Source organism: Durio zibethinus, chromosome 23, assembly GCF_047325235.1.
Source record: "Durio zibethinus cultivar Kanyao isolate XHJ-2024 chromosome 23, ASM4732523v1, whole genome shotgun sequence".
Taxonomy (NCBI): Eukaryota; Viridiplantae; Streptophyta; class Magnoliopsida; order Malvales; family Malvaceae; genus Durio; species Durio zibethinus.
Window position 1 is genome coordinate 10,615,476 of NC_143184.1, and position 27,098 is coordinate 10,642,573.

Sequence of the window (27,098 nt, forward strand, 5' to 3'; positions counted from 1 at the left end):
CGTTGGCTTTTAATTCATGCAATTGTTTATGTAATTATTGGTCATGCCAAAAATTCAAGGATCCAGCTCTTTAATTTTGGACTGAGGCACAAGAGGACACTCGCAGAATTTACTCACCACCTTCCCACCAATGCTTCCTTTTCCTCTCTTAAATAGTAAATACGGACAGCAAATGAGATTAGAGTTGACATCGGATCGAGTTTGAGACGGATTTTGCTCGCCTTGAACTCGACCCTATCCAAAATTTTTTTTGTTTTTTCATACCCGAATCCAAACCCGACACTATATAAACCGTACTCGATCCGATCTTACCCAAAATTAATAAAATATTATTTTTTAAATATAAATATTTAAAAATATCATTATATAAATATATATATAATTAAAAAATTAAAAAATTAATTAAAAAAATTATTTTTATATATATATCGGATCAAGTAGGATCGAATTTGCCTAAAACCCGACCTCGCTTTTGTCTTCATGCTACCCGACCCGACCCCTGATTTAAAAAAAAAAAAAAAACCGACCCTAAAAAATCGGGTCGGACAAGAACCCGTCGGGTACGGATTTTTTTGCCTTCCCTAACTGAGATCTACGAATTTTACTCTCAAAATGGAAAACTTAGGCATTTGATTCAATGATAAATGCATGCACGTGTGTGTGTGTATATATATATATATATATATATATATATATGTGTGTGTGTGTGTACGTGTATCCCTAGTCGAGTTCAAATAAGCCAATAAAAAAATGAGGAGAAATATTTTTTCATAACCAGTATACTAAAACATGAGGGGTTAGTAATCTTAAAGCACTCATTTTGTATGCATTTCTCTGTACTTTTTTTGCTCAATTGTATGCTATCACCAGTATCACTTGCCAGAGGCTTCATTGTGGGGAAAAAAAAGGAAAAAAGAAGACAAAACAGGTAAAAGGGAAGTGGTGGTTGTTCAATTAATCTCCTTCAAGCTGGCCAACTTGGTCAGCTCTATATGCTGATCTTGTATCCGGCTCATAATTCTTGAAAAATCTCCTTCAGCCATGGACATTGTGTCTTCTTTAGCGAGGCGCCTCTGCTTTATCTTCAGTATGGCCTGTGTTACTTCACCAATTGAGGGACGCTTTCTTGGTAATTTGTGCAAGCATTTATGGGCAATTTTGGCTAGCTCCCTCACTTCCTCAATGTTGCACTCTCCAACCAGTTGCTTATCAAGTATTTCGTCGACACCATCAGGACTCATAGCAGCCTTAAAAAGGGAGCTTATGTCAGAAAGATAAGTCAGAAAGATCAATACATTACTAACAAGCAGGACTTTACCACATAGCGGGAAGAAACTCACAAGATTAACATATTCCATTAGGTTTTGGTGAGGGTGGATGGCTGTAATTAGTTCAAAGATAATGACACCGAAACTGTATATGTCACTCTTCATTGTGAACTTGTTTGTGGATATGTACACTGGGTCTATGTAGCCATATGTACCTTTAATGCCACACTTTCGGCCATCAAAAACCTCTTCCTTAGACAGCCCAAAATCAGCAACCTATCAAAAGGAGCAGTAGTAAATCCATGCTGTTTAGTCCATTATTGTCATCTTGATTGTTTTGTTAAATTAAAAGGAGAAAGGATTTGAAAAAGATGAGCCATTGTAAGTTGCTCACCTTGGCTCTCATTGACTGGTCCAATAGTATATTAGCAGACTTTAAATCACGGTGTATTACAGGAGGGACTGCCTGTTTCAAGAACAGCGATGTTAAGTCAATGCCTAGTTTGTTTTGTAACTATGGAGAACATCAGTTTTTTATCATTCCATCATACCCCTTCATGAAGATATTCTATGCCATGTGAAATATCAAGAGCAATTTCAAGTCTTTCTTGCCAACTCAAACCCTGCTCCCCTTCACCTGAGTACATTAAGACCAGGTTGATTATCATCAACAAATCAATCACAACAATAGTAAAACAGTGCCATTTGGGGTCCAAATAACACTAAAATCTGGATGAATTCAAAAGGCATGGTTGCAGAAAATGTTTATGAGCATCTAACTTACTGCAACAAATGTACAGTAGTACTTTAACCATTCCAGATAAGTGGCCTTATTATTGATAAACACATGGATGAAAGATGCTAGTTGTTCTTCAATTTACATAATTTGGCATGTGATTGGCACTACTCAGAGGCCTCCAGCAAGCCTTTCTTGCAGAATATTCAATACCTATGAACTAATAACATGCTAACATTGGCATATAGGTGATATAGGTTTATGTAACATCAAATAATTCCATGCTCCCATTTTCCTGAATTTAGAGAAATGCTTGAGAACATGATTAGAGACTTTGGTCTATGTCACCGGCTAAAACAGAAAAAGACAGTGACTGCAAGTCAGACCAGTGCCAGTGATCCTAGATTACTAGCCACTTGGAAGTAACAGTAAGCTTTTGAAAGCATAAAATGAAGTTTCCAACAAAAAATAACAACAAATAAATTAACTTTTTTTTTTTTTGTTCACAAACATCAAATTGGTTATAAAATGTCAATCAGAAATGTTTTTTTAACATAAATTGGTATGTTCTAGCACATATTTACAATGAAGAACATCAGATGAGAGATGCAAATAAAAAGTGGTTTCTGAGCTTACCATATAGAATGTTTGCTAAGCTTCCGTTGCTCATGAACTCATAAACTAACATGTGCTTCCCTTTATCCACGCAATATCCTACCAAGTTCACAAGATTTCGATGATGCAGCCTCCCTAGTAGACAAACCTGAAAAAATGATAATATGATATATTGGTTACCAAAAGTAAAATAATATAAAATATTCCCAAAAGAAATTTCATTTGACCCCTTGGAAGAATGGAATTGCAACCTCAGGAACGATCTAGATAGAATTATTGGTGAATAATAAAAGATAAATGAGATATCAGAATATAGATTGCAGCTATTATGTTGTGAATCCTCCATTTCTCCAACTTGCATGGGCTACTCAAAGATATTCATTCATACATTAATGGATCTTTGCTCAAAATACTTCAAATTCAAACAAGAAAAAATCAAAAGTTACGTTTGTTTTTCAATTGATATAGACTAGTCACTCATATAGTCAGATCAATCAAAGCAAGTACAGTTAAGATTAAAAAAAAAAAAAAAAAAAAACCTTGTTTGAAGGTACCTAGTCCCAAAATTGTGAAAGGACCTCTTTCTTACATGGTTATTGCAGCTTACCTCTGTGTGGAACTCTTTCTCTCCCTGATGAGAATTGGAAGCTAGCACCTTTACAGCTACTAATCCACCAGTAGGCATTGTAGCTTTATAGACTGGACCAAATGATCCTTCTCCTAAAATAGTTGTAAAATTTTGTGTAGCTTTCTGGACTTCCCTGGAAAGCATGATGAATAAGATAAACAGATATCAGAATAACTCAGTTAAATATTCATTTTATACATTGAACATTAGTCATTTAGCTCAATTAGCAATAGAGCTATTGGGTTTGTATTAACATAAACAGTTAAGTCCACTCCAAAGATTAGATAACTCCTATATAAAGGTGTCGAGCGAAGTTATAAATTAGCACAAGTTATCTTCACCACTAAAGTAGGAAAGATACAATTTAGAAACAGAGCTACACTAAAATTCATAGATTAATTTCTTTCATTGGAGGAAATGTGAATTTGGTAAGCCTCTAAACATGATTTGGCTTTGACATTCCTCCAATTAAGAATCATGCTTGCACTCAATTTAGAAATGAACTTACTTATAGGAATACTTCGGCAAGCCTGAAGTAGAAACAAAGCGATTTTTACTATGAAAACTCCACCAAGAATTTGAAGAACGTTTCTGATGATATTCTGTTATCTGAACAGCTATAGAATTTGAAAGAGATGCACTGAAGTCAGTGCTTGTACCAAAGCCATTTGTTCTTATAGGAAGAACTGTAACACTACGCTCATTGGAACATCGTCTGAGGTTTACACGCCTTTTATACCACCTTATTCCAAAAAATACCAGTGCAGCTATCAAGATACCAAGGGCCAAGCCAACAGAGATGCCAATGGCAACTAGATCACCTTTATGAGCCATGCTTTGGTCTCTTGAGGTATTCAGGCCATGTGAACATCTTGCAGCACACAAATTCTACAGGCTCACTGTCATAAGATGAATAAATTATTATATCCATTTTAAAGAAATCAAAAAACAAAATGTTTTTTGGGGAACTGAAAAAATGCCATTCCAAATTACAAAGCCTAATGATAGCATATCTTGAAGGCAGGCAGAAGGGAAGCTTACAGCAAATAAGAACAAAGAAAAATGCTGTACAAAAATAATGCCATTGAACCTTACAAAAACACATACTTGGACCATAATCAGACAACGTAAAGTAAAAATCCAATGTGAAAATTTGTTGTTTGATTGGAAGTTTCACCAGTTCTCAGAAGAAGGGGAATCAGGGAACAGTTAAATTTTCAGCAACAAAGCATATAATTAAGCAAGTTCCCATTTTTACCTCCAAAAACCAAATTTTTATTAGTTTTGACAAATTTGAAAGGCAAGCGGACTCTGTTTTCCGTTGTTAAAAGATTTAATTCAACCCTTCTTTTTATATAAATTTCTTGACACAATCAGTCAAACCGTTTTCAACTATCAGCCACTACAAACCTGCCTAGACATAAAGAACATCAAACAATAAACATTTAATTCAAAGCCTCTTTTTGCCTAAACAAGCTTTGGTTTTCATATATGACACTGCCAAATCATTCCTCATAGTTTCTTTAACAGACCAATTCTTCTGAACCAAAGTTCATAAATCAGAAGAACTCTTTCTGATATTAAATGGTTTCTATCAAATTTCCTAACTTAAAGAAAAAAAAAAAAAACCCAAAAGCTAATCAATGATTATAGATAGGCCAAGAAAATCAATGATAACAAAAAAGAAAATCAAAAGAAATCAAAGAGCCAAAATCAACCAGAAAAAGAGAAAAAGAACAGATTTTACTGCCCATGAATCCATACCTAATCAAAAGATGATCAGTAACTGAACAGCCAAAACATGATAATTCCTTCCTATGGATTTTGATATTTTGATGATCCTTTGATTAGTAAAGACTCCAGAGCTGACAAAAGTCATGAATCACTTCAACCAAAAAGAAGCGCACAGAGAAAAGCACAAACTGTAGAGAAAAGATAAAAAGAGAGTGTCTTTGTTGGAGGCTTTAAAATTAAAAATGGAAGAATATTAAAGAGAATTTCCGAATGTGATGGTAGGCCAATAAAAAAAGAAGCTGTTCAGCCGGTAAAACTATGTTTAATTGTCTGCTTAGTGATAAATCCGGCTTTTACAATGTTCCAATTTGTATTTTTTAAAATTTTTAGTTTTTAATTTTTAAACTACAATTAACTCTCTAATCTTTAACTACTTAAAACATTAGCATTTAAGCCGTTGAAACCAATAACTTTAAAAAATCTGATCAAACATATATGTTATTTTTTAAAAATTAAATATACATATTATTGAACTAATAATATAAAAAGTATTTAATTAGAATTAACTCAATTATTAAATTTGTTAAATGAATAGTTTTAAAGTCATAATGTTATTTATAATTCAATTTAATCTTGAATACGTAATTTTTTATAAAATTCAAAATATTTTAACTTATCTACTTCAAGAATTTTTATGCCAAAAACATGAAACAACACTAAATGATTAAATTAGCAAAAAAAGTAATTTTATATTAATACTAGAAAGATTAAAAGAAATTTAAGAAAAATAACAGCAAATAATGAGTAGACCAAAAAAAATTAATTATATTAATTTTTTATTTTTTATTTTTAATTTTTATAAATTTTATCTAATTAATCAAACTTCAATAACAATATAAATTTTCTCAACCTTTTTGAATATTTCAAGTTTTATTTGAGTTTATTTTTTTAAATACGTTAATTTATATTAATTTATTATACTTAAAATTTATTCCCAAAATACTTTTTAAAATTAAATATTATTTCTTATTAACGGAATCTTATTTTTTTTGTCTTACTTTCTCAACAGTAAATCCGTCAAAGCCGTCCTTCTTTATTGTTATTGCCGCATTTAATATATTCTTAAACTCGAAGTATCCAATATTTTATTTCTATTAATTTTTTGGAAAAGGAAATCCTCTTTTTTATTAATTTTTTGGAAAAAGAAATACTTTTATTTAGCATATAATTCTTTTAATAGTCTTTAAAATTCAGTAATCGACTGATGATTGAATTGTTTTTATTTTATTCTAGCAAATTTCAAAAGAAAATGTTACCAATTTGTCATTTACTTTACATGAATTTATCACATTGTACATCAATACCTATATGAACTTTATTTTGATACATAATTTTGTGAAATTTGGTTGATTTCACTGTCAAATATGTATTGGTATTAATTTTATTTAATTTTAATTTATATATAAATATATAAAATATTAATACAAAATAATTTTTAAATATCTGAATAATAAATTAAAATAAAAATATCTAAATAAGCATTGATGACCTAGCCAGATATTGAGCGAGCAATTTGAAGTGTCAATTAAGTTTAGCTCATAACTATCTTTATTATATATCTAAACTAATTATTTATTTATATTTTAATATTTAATTTAATAATTAATGCATATATCCTTTATTTAAAAAGGTAAATTTCACTTTTTCCAAAATAAAAATAATTCATTACCCATTAAGGAATAGCAACATTGAAGGATAAGGAACTTGAGTTTGACACTTTCCTTCTTCATTAAGAGAAAATAACAACACCTAACCCAAGTCTTCCAAATTTTTTATATTACTTTCTAAATGATTTTAATGTATTTGTCTAAGTTTTACCGAAAACTCACGTTAATATTATAAATAATATAATTATATATGAATATACATAGATATATAATATTGAATAAAAATAAAAATAATATTTTTATATTTTAAAATATACCAAGGTAGCTATTTTTCCTATTTTTATAAATAAATCAAGCTGCTTCCTAATCAATTTCAACCACAAAAATTATACCTTGTTCAAGGGGGAAACCGATGGCTGACGGGTTCAAAATTTGTCGTATATACTCCTACAACTTGAGTACGTTCCTTTCTCACCATTAATTTATAGAGACCGTTGTCTCTTCTAAACTAAACTTCGTAGTTTTCTACATTAATATGCGTGGATTAGGGTTGAAAAACAAGCTGAATAGAAGAGAAATAAAATAATTTCTTAAAATTAATAATTAAATAATTGATAATAAATTATTAAGTAATAAATTTAATTGATTAAAATTAATTTTTTTAAATAAAAAAATTTTAAATTTAAGTCTTATTGATAATTATTTGTTAAAATTATTTCGAATGTATGATCTGTATTTATTTGGTTTAGATTATCAAATATGACACATCTTAATTTAACCGAACAATCTATTTATTTCAAATTTTTTTTCTCAATTAAAAAAATAATTGCTAAAGAAGCCAACAAAAAATCAAATCTAATTCATATATGACAGATTTTTAAATTTGTTTGTGAAGTTTAAAAATCACATCTTAATATATAACAAACCGATTAAAGTACACATGGTAATTTTTAAAATTTTAGAAAGAATTTAAAAATTTTATACATATAAAATATGAGCTCATAATAAAAACCTTGTCAAATTTTTGTATATTTAAATTTTATTATATGTGAATCTCATTTCTTTTTATATTTGATTTATACCTTTTAACTATATGCTGACTAATTGGTTTAATTTTGCTAGATTATGATTATGATTATAATTTGTATTTGTGTTTGTATATCTCAATAAAAAATAGTAGTTGACTGAAAATGAAAATTAGGTGAAAACAAAAAAATTTAAAATTAAATTTGCTGGTTGTTGAATAATGTGACCAATAAAACCTAAATTATATATCTATATATATATATATATTATATTTATCCAAATTTGGGGGCAGTTGACGAAGTCTAGTCCTAGTTCATCTTAGAGAAGAATTATTCAAAATATTCCTCCTCGTTTTTTTGTCCTTCTTATGCTTTCATATCATAAGAAAATTTTAATATATTGAATTAATAATAGTTTTTGTATGTCTGCACCAAGCCTTTTAATTTTTTTTTCTTGTACCATAACTTAATTAAATAATATAAAACATGTAATAACTAATTGAAATAATGGGTTCATCTCGACACAAAATTATTCGCCTTAATTAACATCATTTTTTTTTTATATTTGAATATTTGGCACTGATTTTATCGAAGGAGAAGCACAACACTTGAACTGATACTATATGGATCATATAAAAGAGACTGTTACAACATAAACAATATTTTGGAAACAATAATAACAAATTAACTTCCACAAAAAATTAAGGTAAAAATTAATAGTTTATTAAAAATAAAAATAAAGAATTCAAATCACTTATCTTTTTAAAAAAATATGTGCAGGTGTTGAAAGTCACCTCTTTCTGTGCCTATGACTCTAATCACGTCGATCATAACCATTATGGTGGAGTACTATTGACTTTAAACTAGGATTGGATTAGCTGAAGCAAATTGATCGGAGAAGAAACCGACGAATCCTTCAAAAATCGCCTTGCAATTACAAAATGCATATTTTCGCTGGGATGATATGGATCAAAGAATACGTGTTGATTTCTTTCCTTGCATGGTTCTACATTTGGAGCACATGGTCTAGTTTGATTTCTGAATGGATCAATGCAACAAGAATTCTTTACATTTGTAAATCCTGAATTCATGAAATAAACAATTTAATTTATATCTGAATATAAATATTGAACACACAAATATTGTAAATGTAAACATTAAAAGGATTCATATATATTTGATGAATCGTTAATGTATTATGAACAATACTATATTTAAGTCGAGTTTTTGAGGTCAAAAATTGCAATCCAGCCACTCATATTGCAAGCCCTTCATAAAAAATCATTGAAAATTTCTATATTTAATTTATTCACTAACAATTATCAAATACAAACTTGCTATAATTAAGTTATATAATTTTTTATTTTTACCTTGAGCAAAATATTGATTTTAGAAATGAATTACACTTACCATAGGAAGCAGGTGATGCAAACACATCTTCATAAATCTTATAAAGATCTCCCAAAACAAACTTAGATCCAGGAAGAGTTGATTGCAGATGTGATAACAAAGGAGGAATTTGCTTGTTGAAGTTCACTATTCTCGTGTTCATTTCCTCGACACATTGCGTCGTTTTAGGCTTTTCCTCCACTATACTATATGGTTGACACCCCATTGGCGACACATTATTCACAAAAAACTTGCGTACTCCAAGTTCATACAATTTCTATGTCAAGAAAAGAAAAAAAAAAACAACTTTTAGTTGTTAAAATGATCTTGAATTTGAATTAATCGAGAACGGAAAGAGTTTATTGGGAGTTTGACAAAATTATGTCTTATTGTGTAGTTTAAGATCATACGTACAAAAGAAAAAAAATAAAGAACATATATTACCTATGAAATATCATAAGAAAATCATTGAAAAATACATGTCAACATTGAAACTAAACTACAAAATAAGCATAAAGGAAATGGAACTAATATGAATGACATGCAATTTTTTTAAAAGGCAAGGATAGAAATATTCTATTAAAAGATGAAACGAGGTGATGACAGCATTAAAAAACATAAAGGCCTGAAACTGTTCCAATCATGACATGCAATTATAGTGATTCACCTGCAATTGCATGGATAACTCATCGATGAGAAGTAGAGAATATTTCTCAGCAGAATAGTTGGAATGCCTTTCGAGGTCCCAATATAAGCCTAGGTCATTGCCCCCAATGTGGAAAAAGAACAGTGATTTTGACAAGTGTTGAGCAAAGCTTTCTGCATTGTTGAATTGACACTTCAGGTCTTTTGTTGTGTTCTCGAAAAAAGCTATTTGTTCGTCCATGCTTAAAACATGCCCCTAACATTAGAAAATTACAAACGTTATTCAATTGAAAAATGAGCTTAACATTATGCATATAGCTGACTTTCTAGTTCAATGAATTGTCAAATAGTAGGGCTTTCAGGAAAATTCACTGTTAATATATTCATCAGATCAGCTGAGATGCCATGAACAACTTTGGGTACACCAATTATATCTATAAAAACAAATTTTTTACGCAAAAGTTTATCTTACAAATAGATTTTCAACCAATGGTGGACTAGGGAGAATGCCACCGGAAGCAGACCCATAATTAACACCGGTCCGACTGTTCTTCTTGGCCTCCGATACATCCAGCGCTGGAGGAGGGAACGGCAAGCCGACCACTTGAGCTGCATTGGTGGAGGTAGAACTCATTAACAAGTATGAAAGCTAAAACAATCAAAATTTTTATTGCATTGAAGTCACAATCTAATAATAAAATATTGGATTACAGGTGCTAATATTTTAACTTTAAACGTACTGGATATCAGTTTTTAAAGGTTTCTTATCTTATATAGTTTTTAAAAGAAATCAATTATATACCTAAAATTGGAATTAATGTTATATTTTTTATGCAACAATGATTCAAAACATTAACCTTCCATGACAAAAATTAGACAAATGCTGAAAGGAAATCGAACCAAAATGCAATGCAAAATGTCAAAAGAAACAAGCGAAAGTAATAGGATAAAAAAGGTTAATTGATCAAAGTTAATATGAAAATATATGTAAATAATTTATTCTTTTTTTCCATACCAATGAAATCGACTACGGTTCTTCCATTAGTGGTACGACCACTAGGCATTCCTTCAAAATCGATTCCATATGGAGTATAGTTTGACTTGATAGATGTATTCAAAAAATTATTGTTTCCAGGATCAACAAAAGAGTCTCCAAACACATAAAGAGCTGGTAAATCAATGGTGATATTCCCCAATGACAAATATTGCAAGAGAGCTGTTTGATTAATAGTAAATGGTGGAGGTGTGACAAGTACATCTCCAGAACTAAAAGTGAAGGATTGAAATAGAGAGGGAATGATGAAAACACAAATGGAGCAACTAAAATACATTTTCCTGGGAAATTGAATAAAGAAAAACAACACTTGTTGTTGGGTTAAAATTACAGTTTTGGTTTTTTTTTTTTTTTTTGCGATAAATTGTAAGAGATATTTATAATTAAGGTGGGGCTTTCTTCTGTTGGTGTTTTTGTTATAACTATTGTTTGGGTTGTTTGCAACTATAAACCCAAAATCAAAGTTATTTTTTTCATTCTAATGAATTATATATTCGCTAGCATTTTAGCTTGCCGATGGTTTGTTAAGATTTTCCTTAACATCAATAAACCAGAAAAAAAAAAAGGGTTTTAATAAAAAAAGTTAACTTATTCCAACAAAATCATTTGGACGTTCAAACTATTTGTTTGGTGTTTATATTGGTGTAGTTTATTTTTAGTTTTTGTTTTTATTATTGTTAGGCTAATTTTGGTGATTCATACTCAAACATGCATATGGAAAATGTTACAACCATATAAAAGTTGTCAATTTTAAACATTCGTATGTTCATGTGTATTAATGTGTCTTGAATAATCATTCCGAAATTCAAGTTGATTTATTTTTGGTGATTAAATCTTTGTGATTGATAAACCAATAATTTTACATTGACAACGATTTGGTTAAAATATTATTTGTTGTAATATTTTTGGAATAAATGCGATAATTAGCTGTTGATACCAATTTTGTCATAAATAATAAGTTGGTCATGAAATAATCAAATGAGCTAAGTTAATGTCAATTTAATTTTTTTCTTTTTGGAGCTAAATCGTTTTGTTGAGTCTTGTTTTGCATGTATATGAATTTCAAATCGAATTGACAATTGCAGTCATATATGTAATTCGACTAAGTCATGAAGGTTTGGTAGCCCAAAATAGAAGTAAGGCCGACAAATTATTTTACTTTGTTTTATTTTATTAATTATCTAATATAGCCAAATTTCAATGTTGTTTATTTTGGCTATTTTCTAATTTCATCATCCTATACGTAGATTTTTTTTATAATTAATTGGTCTTTATATATAATTAGTTGGACTTAATAGTTTTGTTATAAGTATAACTCTTTCTACTTAAAAATAAAAAAATATGGAATAAATACATAAATTATTGTGAATAGAAAATGCAAAAAAGGGGAAAATAAAACAAGTACTTCACATGAAAATGAAAAATCCAATTCCAGCAATAAAATCAAAGTAGAATGAGTCTAACATGAATGTTTTGAGAAAAAAGCAGTTTCAGAAAAGTCACTTCAGAACTTATAAAGTGAATAAAATCTTTGTCATATTGTTATTGCTTTTCGGCTAGATAATTCAATGAACCGAGTCTTAAAAATGAGTTTTGAAATATGAATCAGTCTGATTTGAATCATTATTTAAGAAATAAAAATGTTTTTATTTAAATTTAATTTTGAAAATGTATAAAATATTAACATAAAATGATTTTTTTATATTTTAATATTTTTTTAACAATAATCAAGTCTATTCGGACTTGACGGAACAAGCAAGGCCTCCAGTAAAAAATTTCAAAGGCAATCAAATCTGAACCCGTGAACAAGAAGTTTGTATGCAACTATAATACTTAATATGTAGTCTCTCTTTCTTGATCAAAGAATCGTTGTCATTTGTGCAAATAAAATGAAAGATTAGCGGTAATTTTGTAGCCGTATTTTACTTACAAAAATTGTTAGTTATCATATTTTTATAAAATTTAAGGTGTTTATTATTAAAATAATATTAAATATTCAAATAATGATGTTTTTACTTATAAACGACACCCAAACCAAAAATTAGCAATGTTTATCAATTAAAACGTTTTGAATAATATTCTCTAAAAAAATAAAATGATTATTAAAGATATTTTTAATAAAAAATACCTTAAATAATCTCATTAAATAATGGATAGGGGATTATTGAATGCGTTTTTAATAGACAACACCTTAAATAATCTCCTCATAAAAAAATGTAGGCGATTATTGAATGCGTTTTCTGCAAGAAACACTTTTAATAATTTCACTAAAAAATTACACAGAATTATTGAAAGTGTTTTTGGTCAATAAATATCCTATTAAAATTTAAAGATCATACGGTTATTAACTATAAAGTCGTAAGTTCAATCCTTCCCTTTAGCTTTTTTTTTAGTTTTTGAAGGGATTATTTGTAAGGGATTATTTTAGACATTTTTTGGGCAAAAATGCCTTCACCAATCCATTTAAAAAATTTTAGAGAGAGAAATTCAATAATCCATAAAAAAAAAATTAGAATGGATTCTTGAAGGCTTTTTTAGCCAAAAGCGCTTTCAATAATTCAATCAATAAATTTTTATGAAAGATTATTTAGGACGGTTTTGGTTAAAAACGCCTTTAATAATTCATACAAAAAAGTTGAAACGAATTCTTGAAGGCATTTTTGGCCCAAAACGCCTTTAATAATCTGCATAATAAATATTTATGAAGGATTATTAAAGGTGATTTTGGTAAAAAACGCCTTTAATAACATTTTTTTAAAAAATTATTCAATGCATTTTTTAGCTAATAACGCCTTCAGTAATCCCATCAAAAAAACTTTGGTTTAATTATATATGTGAAATCAGTTATAAGTTTATGCCCAGAAAATATTTGAAGTCAGTTGTAGGTTTATGCGCAAAAAATATTTGGTTTATATATGTGATACTACGAATTACATTTTAAAATTTACATTATGAATATTGTTGTATTTCAATAAATTGACCACACATCCGAATTTAAAACTAATAACATTATCATATTAATATACTTTTCTTAAATAATCGTACTAAATATATATGTATTCATATAAAACAAATATATACCAATAATATTAAACCAATACCTCAATCTACAAACTTATATTATCCATTCAACATGCCATGTTAAAAACATTATAACAAATGATCCTCATATATTTACATTCAACTAACAATGTCCAATCTCAAAGTTTATCAATAAATGATAATACATACTCACACTACTCTTTACAAACTTCATCAAGTTCCTCTACTGTGAAGCTTTCTTTACTCTTTCACTAAAAAAAATCAAAAGTAAATGTTAATAAATGAGAACATAATTTAGCTATATTTTTTTTTAAGATATAACAATTTTATGAAATTTATATTAACCTTGAATGGTGTGGTCATAAAATCATATAAAACGAAAGACATAATATCCACATTTAGTATATTTGGGTTGACGAGGTACCTGAAAATTAAATTTAGTGAGTTTAGAAAACATTTATCTACACAAACTCAGCATAAAAAAACAAATTTCATATCTACCGGTAATGACTTCTATTTTTTCTTTACCTTTTTATCAAATGCAAATATTACCTTAAATTGAAAAGAAAAAAATTACTTAATACATAAATAAAATTACTTATGAAGAAACTAAAAATATATAATATAATAACATGTAATACCTCTTTATAAAAGTTTGAATTTTGGGATTAAGCATCACCATTGGTTGAGCTGAATTAAGTATGGCATTAATGTTTTGATATCAATCACAATAAGTTACCAATGATGACTGCAAAATAATAAAAATGATATACTCAAATTAGGCATCATATAATATTCGAGCAATGTTGGAATAATTATTTGTGTGAATATAACTTACTGTGCATTATACGGGAGTAAATAATAATCAACTAATTTTTTTATGCATTTAATTACATGATTAGCATGAAAAACGACTATGCCACTCTACTCACTAATGAAATTGGGGTTAATGAATCTAAATCTGTAGGTCATTTGTCTCACCTTAACCTCTCAATATATGAAGTTGCATAATAACAATCAACAATACTAGTTAGTAATACACCATAATATAGATTAAAATATATTGAGTTCGCATATTTGTATTTATAAGCTAACTTTATATAAGCAACAATATCAGTAGCAGATATTTCATCCAGTTCATAAATTTTTTTAACCTCATCCACACCAATGTAAGAAAATGATGGTTTATCAAATAACCATTCCTCTGACTCAATGGTTATGCAATTTTTTTCGAATAAATGATCGAGTGAATAATTAGAACTCATCCATGGCAACCTGAGTAAAGGTCAGACTTTGAGTCCCAACATCCTGCTACAATATATAATGAAATATAAGTATTAAAATTAAATCAATAAATATAATAAGCAAATTAATATTAAACTTATAAACAAAATCATACTTCATGGCTGGTAACAGAGGTTAGGCTCCTTGCTTAACTTGCAATGGAAGCTTGTCCTAGGTGGATGATGCTATCCAACTAACTTACAGGCATGCTATCCTATATTGCTGCCAACATGACATCCAAAATAGCGAGTCTTTGCTGTTACTCATTGAGGCATTGTTCTTAGTCATCAAGTAATTGTTGTTGTTGGTCAAAGAGTGTTTCATATTGTGTATTTGTCATTTGAGGGATTTTGGGTTAATTTTTAAAAAACTTTGATGGCAACACAAATTTGTCAATCCCACGAACTCGACCAGGCCTTTTCTTACTAAAAGATGCCTTTAATATCTCAAATAAATTTTAAAAAAAAATTTATTGAAAGTATGTTTTTTAGAAAATGCCTTTAATAATTTGATTTATTTTTTTAATATCTTATTTATTGGAGGTGTTTTATACCAAAAACACCTTCAATAATCCTGTCCACAAGCATTACTAGGATGATTAAAGGCGTTTAATAAAAAATGCCTCCAACAATTTTGAAGATGAAATTATTGAAGGCTTTTTTAGTAAAAAATGCTTTCAAACAATCATCTCGTTAAAATTTAAAAGGAATTATTGAAGGCCTATTATGCAAAAAATACATTCAATAAATAAGCTATTAAAAATTTAAGACAATTAATGAAGGTGTTTGTAGTAAAACATGTTTATAGTAATCTCATAGTCAAAATTTATAAGAAGTATCAAAGGCATTTTTGATAAAAAAAAATTGTTTTCAGTGATAAAAAATACTGAAGATATTTTTTTGTCAAAAATACCTTTAATAACAGATTATTGAAAGTGTTTTTAATATAAGATACCTTTAATAATCTCAAAAAATTTTTAAAAGAAAATTATGGAAGGCGTTTTTCTTAGAAAATACCTTTAATAATCTGGTCCAAAAATATTACTAGGATTATTGAAGGTGTTTATTTGTTGAAAATGCCTCTATTTGTCAGATGTATGCGTGTGTGTCTTACAAACTCCAATAAAATTATTCCCAAACTTATCACATCCAATCACTAACTTTATGCTTATCTTTATTAATCTACTGTTTCTCTTTTCACATCAACTATAATTTTATTTTTCCTTTCCTTCAGTTTTTAGTATTGAGCTTTGTCTTTTAGAACCCAATTTCGACTATTCCTTAGTTATTTACTTTAGCTTTTACTTCATTTTACTATTCTTTCAGCTTTTGCAATTTATGATATTCTTTTTAGTTTAAAAATTTTCTCCAAAACCCACCTTCCTCAAATACCCATTTGAAACCTATCATCCATTTCCATTTCCCTTTCATTTTCTTCTTTTTCTAGGTTTTCTTTGCACCAATTTTATCTTATTTCAACCTCAACTACAAATATTCTAGGGTAATGTCTAGGTTAGCAACAGAGTTTTAAATGCTTCATATCAAGTAACTAAGAAAATACTTCACAATAAGGAGTTTTGATCTTCTGTAAGTACTGATCTTGTTATTATTTTTTGTTTAAAACAATAGTAAACTTAAGTATTTTACATGGTCATTTTCATATAAATTTTTTATATAAATTTGGTCTAATAATATAGCAAGTACTAAATAGACAAGAATTGGATACAAATGTCAAGATTAAGCCAAGAGTATAGATATAGAATGAAATTTTTTTTTAATTTTACATTTGAGAATACAAGTAAAGATAATATGATATTATGCCCATACGTGAAGTGTGCTAATATCGATTGACAAATGCGTAAAGTTATTTTTGAACATTTAATTTGTATTGAATTTATCTCATGATATGTTAGTTGATATTTTAATGAAGAGTATGTACCGTCAAGGTCTTCCACTAGAGTTCTTTCAACTTCAAGGGCTCTTTAATAAAAACATGATCTTTTTATAACAGATGATATTAAAAGCATATTGTGAGATGTTTTTAACATTCATAACCAATATTTCGTAATTCATCTTCTTAAAATGATGGATTAAATAGTCCAATATTGAAATTAATGAATTTGGTAAACATGGGATAGGTGTAGGTGACCAACAACCTAAAGGAGAAGCATTAAAATTTTATAGGTTGCTTAAAGATATGAATGAAAAACTTTATGAGAAATTGAAGCATTCAAGGTTATCTTTTTATATTCGTCTTTTTCACTTGAAATACTTATGTGGATGGATAGGAAACTCTTTGACTTTATTATTAAAGTTTATGAAAGAAATATATTTTTTTCAAAAATCTCTTAATCTTGTAAGGAATCAAAGAAGATGATTAAGAATTTGGATATCAGATATGAGAAAATTCATAGTTATCCCAATAAATGCATGTTGTATTAGGGTGATAAAAAAATCAAGAATCTTATAATTTGTGTAGTATTTCTTGTTAGGTGGATAAAAATCCTGATGAAAGGTTGAATGGGGATGGTGATGAGGTGTATGTAAAAAAAAATAAAACCTGTTAAAATTTTATACTATTTTTCATTGATACCAAGATTTCAACAACTCTTTATGTTTTTCAAAACTACAGATTCAATAAGGTGGCATCATGAGAAGCAAACGGATGATAGATCATTAAGGCATCATGTAGATTCTTTAACATGAAAATTATTTTATTCTAGATTTTTAGATTTTACATCTGATCTTCAAAATATTATGCTTGTATTAGCATTTAATGGATTCAACCCGTTCAAAATGATAAGTACTTCTTATAGTACTTGGCTAGTTGTATTGATTTTATATAATTTGCCACCATGGATTGTTATGAAGCAATAGTTATTTATCTTGTCTATAATAATTCCTAAAGAAAAAAGTTCGGGTAATAATATAGATATCTACTTACAACCTCTCATTAAAGAGTTAAAACAATTATGAAAAGAAGTTAAGACCTATGTTGCATCAAAAAAAGAGAACTTTAATATGCATGCTACTTTATTATGAACTATCAATGATTTTTTTATTTATGTGACTTTATGGTATTGGAATACAAAAGGTCATTATGTTTATCCATATTGTGTTGCGTAGACATATTCGAAGTAGTTATCTAATGGTAGAAAATTTTGTTATATGACACATCGTCGATGGTTAGATGATAATCATCGATTTAAATTTCAAAAATATCTCTTTTATGAAATTGAAGAGTTGAAAAGATTGTCTTTACTAATTAGTGGGTCTAATATCTTGTTAAAGCTAAAATATATCAATTTCATTTATAAAAAAATAATTTTATCAAGAAAAAGAGTGATGACATCTTTAAAGGTATCTAGCCTCATATTACACAAGTTGGTGATACTGATACTCAAGTTGATGATCTTAATGTTCAAAATGATTAGGAGAATGATGAAGAAGATGACCCTAATGAGTCTAAGTTGAAAAAAAGTATCTTTTTTTAGTTACCTTATTAGGAATATAATTTATTATATCATAACCATGATTTGATATATATAGAAAAAAATGTTTGTGAAACTTTTATTGGGATACTTCTCAATGTGAATAGAAGATCAAAAGATGACTTAAAGAGTCAGCTTAACCTAACTAATATAGGAATTCACCCCGACCTTCATCTAAAGTTACTTCCTAATGAAAAATATCGATTGGCTCCTGCCTGTTTTGAGATTTCTAAAGCTAAGAAAGATGTATTTTGTAAGGTTTTGAAAAATGTTAAAGTTTTTTATGGCTATGCATCAAATATATTGAGATATGTGAATCTGAATAAGCAAAAAAAATTTTCATTAAAATTATATGATTATTACATTTTGATGCAAAACTTACTTCCCATTGCCTTACATTCATTAACATCAAAGTAAGTCACTTTTGTGGTAATTGAATTGAGTAATATATTTAAATCTCTATATAGAAAATGTCTGAATGTGAAAGAGCTTAACAAACTTGAAGATCGAGCCATAATTACTTTATGCTGTTTAAAGAAGATTTTTCCTCTAAATTTCTTCACTATTATGATGCATTTGGTTATCCTCCTTTCATATAAAGCAAAAGTCAGTGAGCAGGTTTATTATCGATGGATGTATCCTATCGAAATGTATTATTTGTTAATAGATTGATTAGGTTGTTATTATTAATCATGCCACTCTAGTTAAAAAGATATATGACTAATATTTTATGCGACAGGTTTTTGAGGAGGTTAAAGTCTTATTGTCGCAATAAACGCTATCCAAAAAGTTTTATTACTGAAGGATATTTAGCAAAATAGTATATAACATTTTGTTTTCGTTATTCGAAAGATTTTGAAACGAGATTTAATAAATCATCAAAAAATGTTGGTATGCGGCATACTGACTTTGCCTACAGTTATCTTTTTAAAAGTTTTAGACAACCTATAGGCAAAGCTGAAATGGAGTTAGATGATAAATTTTAGGCACAAGCACATTGATATGTTCTTTTCCATCATAACTTAATTGAATCGTTTCACACGTAAGTTTTTTTGCAAGGAAATAATTCATTCCATTAAGCATAATTTATTGTATTTTTTGTTATTGTTAATACTTTATCATGATGCTTTGTAGTGAGTATAGGAATAATTTGAGAGTTCATGCACATTATCGAATATCAAAACCTCAAGAGCTTAATAAGTTGTTCGTCGAAAACTTTCATGAATGGTTAGGAGCAACTATAAGTAATGACATACTTTCCATTATGAGAAATCTACATAGAATGCTTACAGTATAACTAACAATAATAACACACACATATATATATATCTTTATTTCACCTTTATAGGTTTGAAATAGAAGGCTTATTAGTGAAAAAGTGAAATATCTTTCATAAGGTCCGAACAGGATTATGAAACGATACAAAAGTTTCATCATTAATAGATTTAGATTTCACACTAAATCTAGTAAAAGATTTAGAAATACACAAAATTCAGGAGTTGTTGTTACTTCATCAACTACTAGCTATACTAGTGCTAGGGACACAAATCCTTTAGAGGAAAATGTTGACTATTATGGCATGATTAATGATATCATTGAGTTGGATTATTATGGTAAGTGAAAAGTTATTTTATTTTGATATGATTGGGCTAATGTGAATAGTACAAGGGGTATTAAGAAATATCAGCTTGGATTTACACTTGTGAATTTAACACCGATATTAAAAATTTTATAAAGAGGTATTATATGTTATTATATTATATATCTTCTGTTTTTTCGTAAGTAATTTTATTTATGTATTAAGTAATTTTTTTCTTTGCAATTTAAAGTAATATTTGCATTTGATAAGAAGGCAAAGATAAAATGGGTGTCATTATTGGTGAATGTGAAATTTATTTTTTATGCTGAGTTTGTGTAGATAAATGTTTCTTAAACTCATTAAATTTATTTTTCAGGTACCTCGTCAACCTGGATATACTGAATTTGGGTATTATATCTTTCGTTTTATGAGAAAAATATTTTTATATGATTTTATGACCTCAACATTCAAGGTTAGTATAAATTTCATAAAGTCAGTATATCTTCAAAAAAAAGTTAAATTATGTTCTCGTTTATTAACATTTACTTCTGATATTTTTTTTTGTAAGAAAGTAAAGAAAACTTCATGGTAGACGAACTTGATTAAGTCTATAACAAGTGGTGTGAGTATGTATTATCATTTATTGCTAAACCTTAAGATTAGACATTGTTGGTTGAGTGTAAATATATGAGGATCATTTGTTATAATGTTTTTAACATGCCATGTTGAATAGATAATTTAAGTTTGTAGATTGACAACGTTACCAATTTTAAATTCAAATGTCTAGTCAATTTATTTAAATACTACAATATTCATAATGTAAATTTCATAATATAATTCATAGTATCACATATATAAACCAAATATTTTCTAAGCATAAACCTACAACTAACTTCAAATATTTTTTAAAAATAAAATTACAACTAACTTCACATATATAATTAAACTAAATTTTTTTTATGAGATTACTGAATGCATTTTTAGCCAAAAAAATACCTTCAATAATCTTTCACAAAATGATGAATGGGGTTAAAGTGAGACATCAAACAAAGATGCGAATATATTGGTAATACGGTTAAGGGTATCTCAAAGTTTTGTTTAGGCTTAATTCATCGCCGAGCAATCTTAAAGATGCACCTCCCATATCAATTTGGTACTTTCAAGATTTGACTGTTAAAATGTTTCTCACAAAAATTAAACCTAGGTTAACATTTGACAAGGAAAGGGAGCTCCTAATTTCAAAATTTATCAATCAAATATCCTTGTGGGGACCAAGGATATTCCTTACCTTAGAGCAACATTTTTTTTCTTGCAATTTTGTTGTTATTTTTTCAGGCTTAAAAGACACAAGCAATGCATGTTCCACTACTTGGCGAAATGGGACTTCAGGGTGCATTCCATTGCTACCGCCGTGTCCTAACTCAAAGCAAAGCTACTTTTGGGATGCTTATCATCTTACTGAAACTGTCTATTCTGCAATGGCAAGTCCTTGCATCAATGATACAACTGTTTGCTTCCCACATAATTTATAGCAGCTAGTTAAGATGTGAAGATGTACACAAATCCACAATAATTCTCGAAGGATTCTCAATTTTCCCATTTATTTTAGTCACTAATTTAAAATTAGTTTCTGTTGGTTGCTATGTAACTGTATTGGATTTTTTTTTCTGATTCTCAATCCATAATCATCTGTAATAATGACTAGGCTCTAGGAACCAAATCATGAAATTCAAAAATCATGAAGCTGATAATTATAGAAGTGAAAAAAAAAAAAAAAACAGAAATGAAATCAGGATGTTTTCTTGCTAATTCAAAGCAAACCTATTGTGTTTGCTCTATATGTATTCGGGGATTCATTGTTTGACAATGGAAACAACAATCTTCTCATGCCAACCGTTGCCAAGGCAAATTGCCCATCTTATGGCCAGAATTTTGTCGAACACTTTAGTTCATTCAACTATTTTTAAGGATATTAATAATTTAATAATATAATTAAATAAACATGTGCAAACATTCTAACCCCGTTTTTAAAAACTCAAATATTGGTATTTGCAGGATATGCTGATGCAAGCAATCCATGTTGCACAACTTGGGGAAATGGGACCTCAGCATGCATTCCATGGCTGATGCCATGCCCCAGCCCAAATCAACATTTTTTTTCTGGGATGGTTATCATAATACAGAAACAGCGAATTCAGCAGCAGCATCCCTTTGTTTCAACGATCCTGAATTTTGTAGTCCTTTTCATACAAATTTGAAGCTATATCAAAGATGGCACAGATTAGATCTTTCCAAAAGGCACCAAATGTTTCATTCTCAACTCACGGCACTAAATGATTTTTTTTTCTTTTACTTCCATAAGGACATTTGTAAGAAATAAGTCAAACTTTAAGTCAACGCAAAATCATTTGAACCCCAAAATCTAATAAGCTGGTATTATAAATTAATGACGGAATTTAGCACTAAACCGTAAACCTTTTGCCTTGTGGCTTACCAAATTAAAATCAAATTCGCAAGTCTAGCATGCTTATGTTGATAGTAATTAGTTTTAGATTAATTATAATTAATAATTGATTTAATATAAAGATTCACACTATCTAATTTTTGGACCAGCCAGATTTTTTTTTTCTTGTATTGAACTGGGTTTCTCTCACTATTCTTGCTATAGTTGTGTTATATTTGAAATAAATCACCCACAATTAGATAACCAAAGAGAGTAATTCTCTTTTCCAGTCATTTGGATCAATTTTTGTGGAAATAATTAGAGAGTAAAATTTTGAATGTATCAAGTTAACGTGAGACAATGTATTTGTAAGTGCAGAAAAAATTAAGCTTAAACAAAGTTTAAAAATATCTTTAACTATATTACAAAATATTCAATATTTGAAATAACTTTATATAGCATTGTCCTTTTTCCATAATTAGTATATTAGCTTATCATGTTAATTTTAATGGATTTATATTTGATGCGATGTAAATGTTTGGATACTGTATATTTTTAATGAATCATATAATGATACTTAATAAAAAAATAATTTTAAATATATTTTAAAGATTAAGTTTATTTGCTTTATAGAATTTTAAAATTAATTTTTTAAGAAGTATCATTATATGATTTATTGATAATTTATAGTATTTATACGCTTCTAATGTGTTAAATATAAATTCATTGTTAATTTTATATATAAAAAGAATTTATAATTAATGCATTATTCTTATATATAAATGTAATACATTATCAATGAACTACATAATAACATGTCAAAAAAATTAATTTTAAGATTTTAAAATCATGAAAAACAAATACACTTAATTCTAAAAATATTTTAAAATCAATTTTTTAAAAATATCATTATATAATTTACTAACAAAATATAAAATTATACACCGACACGTCAAAAAAAAATTCTTATACAAAAAGCAAAGGATTTAAACTTAAGCTAGACTTCCAAGTTAAAAATTTAAATCGGATGTACCTTTCAAGATGATGGATATTTGTTGTTTAAATTAATCCTAATTACATTGGCAAAAAAAAAAAAAACAAGTCCTAATTAGGATTGGGCTTGCACTTCCTTTTTTTTTTTTTAGACATGTGCTTGGATCGGGTAGATTCCTCTTGTATAGTCCTAATTAATTAGAATTGGGCTTCAGTTCATTAAATGTTCTTGGTTAAAAAAAAGTTTAAAAGACATCCCATAATCCATATGATAAAATCTGCTATTATTTGGGAAAACATAAAACCAAACCACAGTGGCTCAAAGAAATAGTTGGTGTATTTGTGAAAGAATTGTATGCTCAAATTAACAAAATAGATCCATTAGTCTTTAGCATATGATTATGCATATCACATAATTGAGCAAAGGGACATAGATATTACATCCTTAACTTGGTAGCAACTACATATATATGATTTTCAAAAGTGAAAAACAGTACTTATCACGGCACATTTAATGTTCAAAACTTTTGTTCCTATGACTAAAAATACTTGATAGAAAAAAAAAACTACTTTTTCTGTTTCCCATGATGCCTTTACGGCCAACTAAAAAAAAAAGAAGAAAGGAAGAAGAAATTAAAAAAAAAAAAAAAAAGAAACAGTACACAACAAACAGAAGTTATACCCTTGCTAGATGAAGGTTAAGGGACTTCACTTTTTAGTGACGAGGGCAAAATTGTGAGCCTAAAACCTAGGCACGGTTTCAAAATAAAAACTCAATGCCTTGGTACATGATTGTTGATTGGAGGCTTCCGACAAGGCCTGTCGCATCCTTTGTAATCCTTTTGCATCAAGTTCACAATCTCTTTAGCTGCCTCTAGAAGCCTTTTTGATTCAACTCTGTTACTAATGACAGTGGGTTCTAGAATCAATGGTTTGTCAGACCTTGAAGAATGGCTCTCCAAGCTGGCTTCTGCTGGCAGTCCCTTGGACGCTTCAAACTGAATAGGGTTTGGAAGATGGAAGGGCTGGTCACTCGTAGGAATTCCCAAGCCAGCAAAATCCCTTGTCTTTGTCTCCAACTTGTTCATGCCAATAACCTGGTTTTGAAACATAAAATAAAACAAATATGAGAAACATTAGACGCGCTTTTTTGTGTGTTTGAGAGGGACAGAGAGAGGGAGGGACAGGGAGAGTGAAACCTGATTATTTGCTTGATATTGAAATTTCCCAACTGAAATATTTTCAGCATCATTGTTCTCTTCTGAATTCAAGAAAAAATATAGCTTAAATTGATACTACAAAATTCAGTTTCAGCCATGCAATAATCTAAAATGTAAGATTCAATTTAAATCAGAAGCATTTCAAGAACCAAAATTATTATCTAAAATTTCCCTTTTATAAACAACAAAAATTTTCCATTACATACAAGTTATGATATTAATTCACACATATGACAAAAGGGATCTCTAAAAAGGGGGGGGGGGGGGGGGGTTTCAGTGCCTTTGACTCAGTTATGCTTGGGAGGGTGACGTTTAGGCCCACGATAATCAGCACCAAAGGCTACAAAATCAGCTGTTTCAACCTTAGGAGTCCTAGTTTCATTCCAAGATTTGCTTTTCACATTAAAAGCTCCATTTTCTTCGAAATCACATTTTCCATCAGAGCGGTTTGCACCTGAATTCTTTGAAGCCACATCTTCCAACCCTTGTTTTCTTCCAATCTCTTTTCTCACCGCTACTTCATGTCCTCCCATTTTCCTTCCTCGAAAACCATCAAGAAATTCCTGCATAGAAATATGCTATGACATGAGCTTCGTACCAAACTAATATACAATTTTACTGACAATTTTAATCCAAATCCAACCTTTTGAACAGATACAACAGCTTTTTCACCAGCCACATACCTTTCTCCAATTGTTTCCCTACCTGCAAAGACAACTGAAACAACAAAAAATCTCAGCCTAGAGCAATTAGAGGATTATTTTGAGTAAATTAATGAAAAAGGTAGTGATTACTTTACCTGGATGAGCATGCACTGAGCAGCTCTTAAGGGCATGCAAAACAAAGAAAAGCACAAATACTAAGCCTGTAAACCAAGTATGCAGCATCTTTGTGATTCTTCCTTTCGGCTTTAGTTGAGTATGTTTTCCGCTTTAACAACTGAAAGAGACGAAATCATGAAAAACAAGGAAAGGGTTTTATAGAGAGTTCAAAGTTCAAACCCGAAGTCAAAGCTAGGGTTTAATTGGACACGTGCCTAAATAAAATATTGCTTGCTTCTGTGATAAATACGGAGCTTCGGAAAACTCACCAATAAAATATTGACTTTCTCTGCTAATATCCAATTTAAAAATGAAAAAAATAATATTGGGTAAATTTCATCCAAATCCTTAAGTTTTAAATATAATTCAATTCAAATTCATTAGTTTGAAAAATGGACATTCCGACTCCACACTTTTCAATTAATAAGACAAAAAAATCCTTCTACTAGTTATTTTTTAATTATTCTATTAACAATCTCATTAAAAGATTGTTTTATCTTTAAAAAATAAATATCCTAAAATACTCATATAAAGTAATAATTTATAATAACATTTTTTATTTTTTCTTAAAATGTATAAAATAATATATAAAAAAGATTTTTAGATGTAATATATATGTTATAATATATAGATCTGTAAATCTATAACTAAACCTAACAAGAGACGTCATCACCAATCATTTTTTATTTAAGTGCGACTGATAGATTTATATCTATAAAATCAAAACTAGGTTTAAGAATATAGTTACGTATGAAGAAGATTATAATACCCTCATATTACCTACCTATAGGATGGTACTAACTTGATTTCATGTTACTCAAAAACCTAAAAAAACTTATCAAGTAATTTAATATAAAAAAATTATATCTAAATTACTCCAATATATTGGTAATAATTTTAAAAACATTTTCTCACCTAAGGAGTATTGAAGAAAATGATTTGTCACGTTTTGAAGAGGCTCTATCATCGGATTTATTTAATTTTTGTAAAAAAAAATATTTCTAATAATCAAAGTTTTTGTGAGAATTTTGATATTGAAAATCTTTCTAAATTCTCCAATATATTTGTAAAATTTAGAAAAAAATTTTCATCTAGAAATTTATATAAAGATTGCTATTTACAACACTCATAGTGATTTCATCATAAAAAATTCAAAATCTAACTTTGTAAAATTACTTTTTTTTTTCAAAATTATCTTTTAAATATGTTGGTAAGATTTTTTGTTAGAATTATCTCTCAATATGTTGGTAGGATTTTACGAAAATTATTTTTTCTAAAAATTAATTTTTATTTAAAAATCATAAGATTTTCTAATATGTTGATAAAAATTTATCTTAAAAATCAAATTACTTTCCAATATATTGATAAGATTTTATTGAAAACTATTTTTTTAAAATTTATTTTTCATAAAAAATTAATAAGGTTCTCCAATATATTGGTAAAACTTTATTTTAAAAATCAAATT

At 28.4% G+C, this 27,098-nt stretch overlaps 2 protein-coding genes and 1 long non-coding RNA gene across 4 annotated transcripts; all 3 read right to left on the reverse strand.

The window, feature by feature from the left end:
- Positions 1-751: 751 nt before the first annotated feature.
- Positions 752-5,402, reverse strand: LOC111314604 (calcium/calmodulin-regulated receptor-like kinase 2). 2 transcript variants are annotated; one of them, XM_022916124.2, is made up of 8 exons: positions 5,012-5,402; positions 3,756-4,146; positions 3,227-3,380; positions 2,641-2,767; positions 1,820-1,905; positions 1,663-1,734; positions 1,341-1,544; positions 752-1,247 (listed from the first exon to the last, which is right to left on the reverse strand). In XM_022916124.2, exons 2-8 carry the CDS (start codon positions 4,079-4,081, stop codon positions 951-953), a joined length of 1,266 nt encoding a protein of 421 aa, XP_022771859.1. In that variant the 5' UTR covers positions 4,082-4,146; positions 5,012-5,402; the 3' UTR covers positions 752-950. The 2 variants fall into 2 exon arrangements, with proteins under 2 accessions (XP_022771859.1, XP_022771858.1); XM_022916123.2 differs by having other exon boundaries at positions 3,209-3,380.
- A 3,134-nt stretch (positions 5,403-8,536) lies between these two features.
- LOC111313162 (GDSL esterase/lipase 7-like) lies at positions 8,537-24,680 on the reverse strand. Its single transcript, XM_022913847.2, has 6 exons — positions 24,373-24,680; positions 10,723-10,973; positions 10,180-10,316; positions 9,730-9,963; positions 9,084-9,339; positions 8,537-8,754 (listed from the first exon to the last, which is right to left on the reverse strand). Exons 1-6 carry the CDS (start codon positions 24,678-24,680, stop codon positions 8,537-8,539), a joined length of 1,404 nt encoding a protein of 467 aa, XP_022769582.2.
- A 443-nt stretch (positions 24,681-25,123) lies between these two features.
- Positions 25,124-25,956, reverse strand: LOC149512202 (uncharacterized). Its single transcript, XR_016332718.1, has 2 exons — positions 25,612-25,956; positions 25,124-25,529 (listed from the first exon to the last, which is right to left on the reverse strand). It is a non-coding gene; the product is annotated as an uncharacterized LOC149512202 (long non-coding RNA).
- Between the last annotated feature and the right edge of the window lie 1,142 nt (positions 25,957-27,098).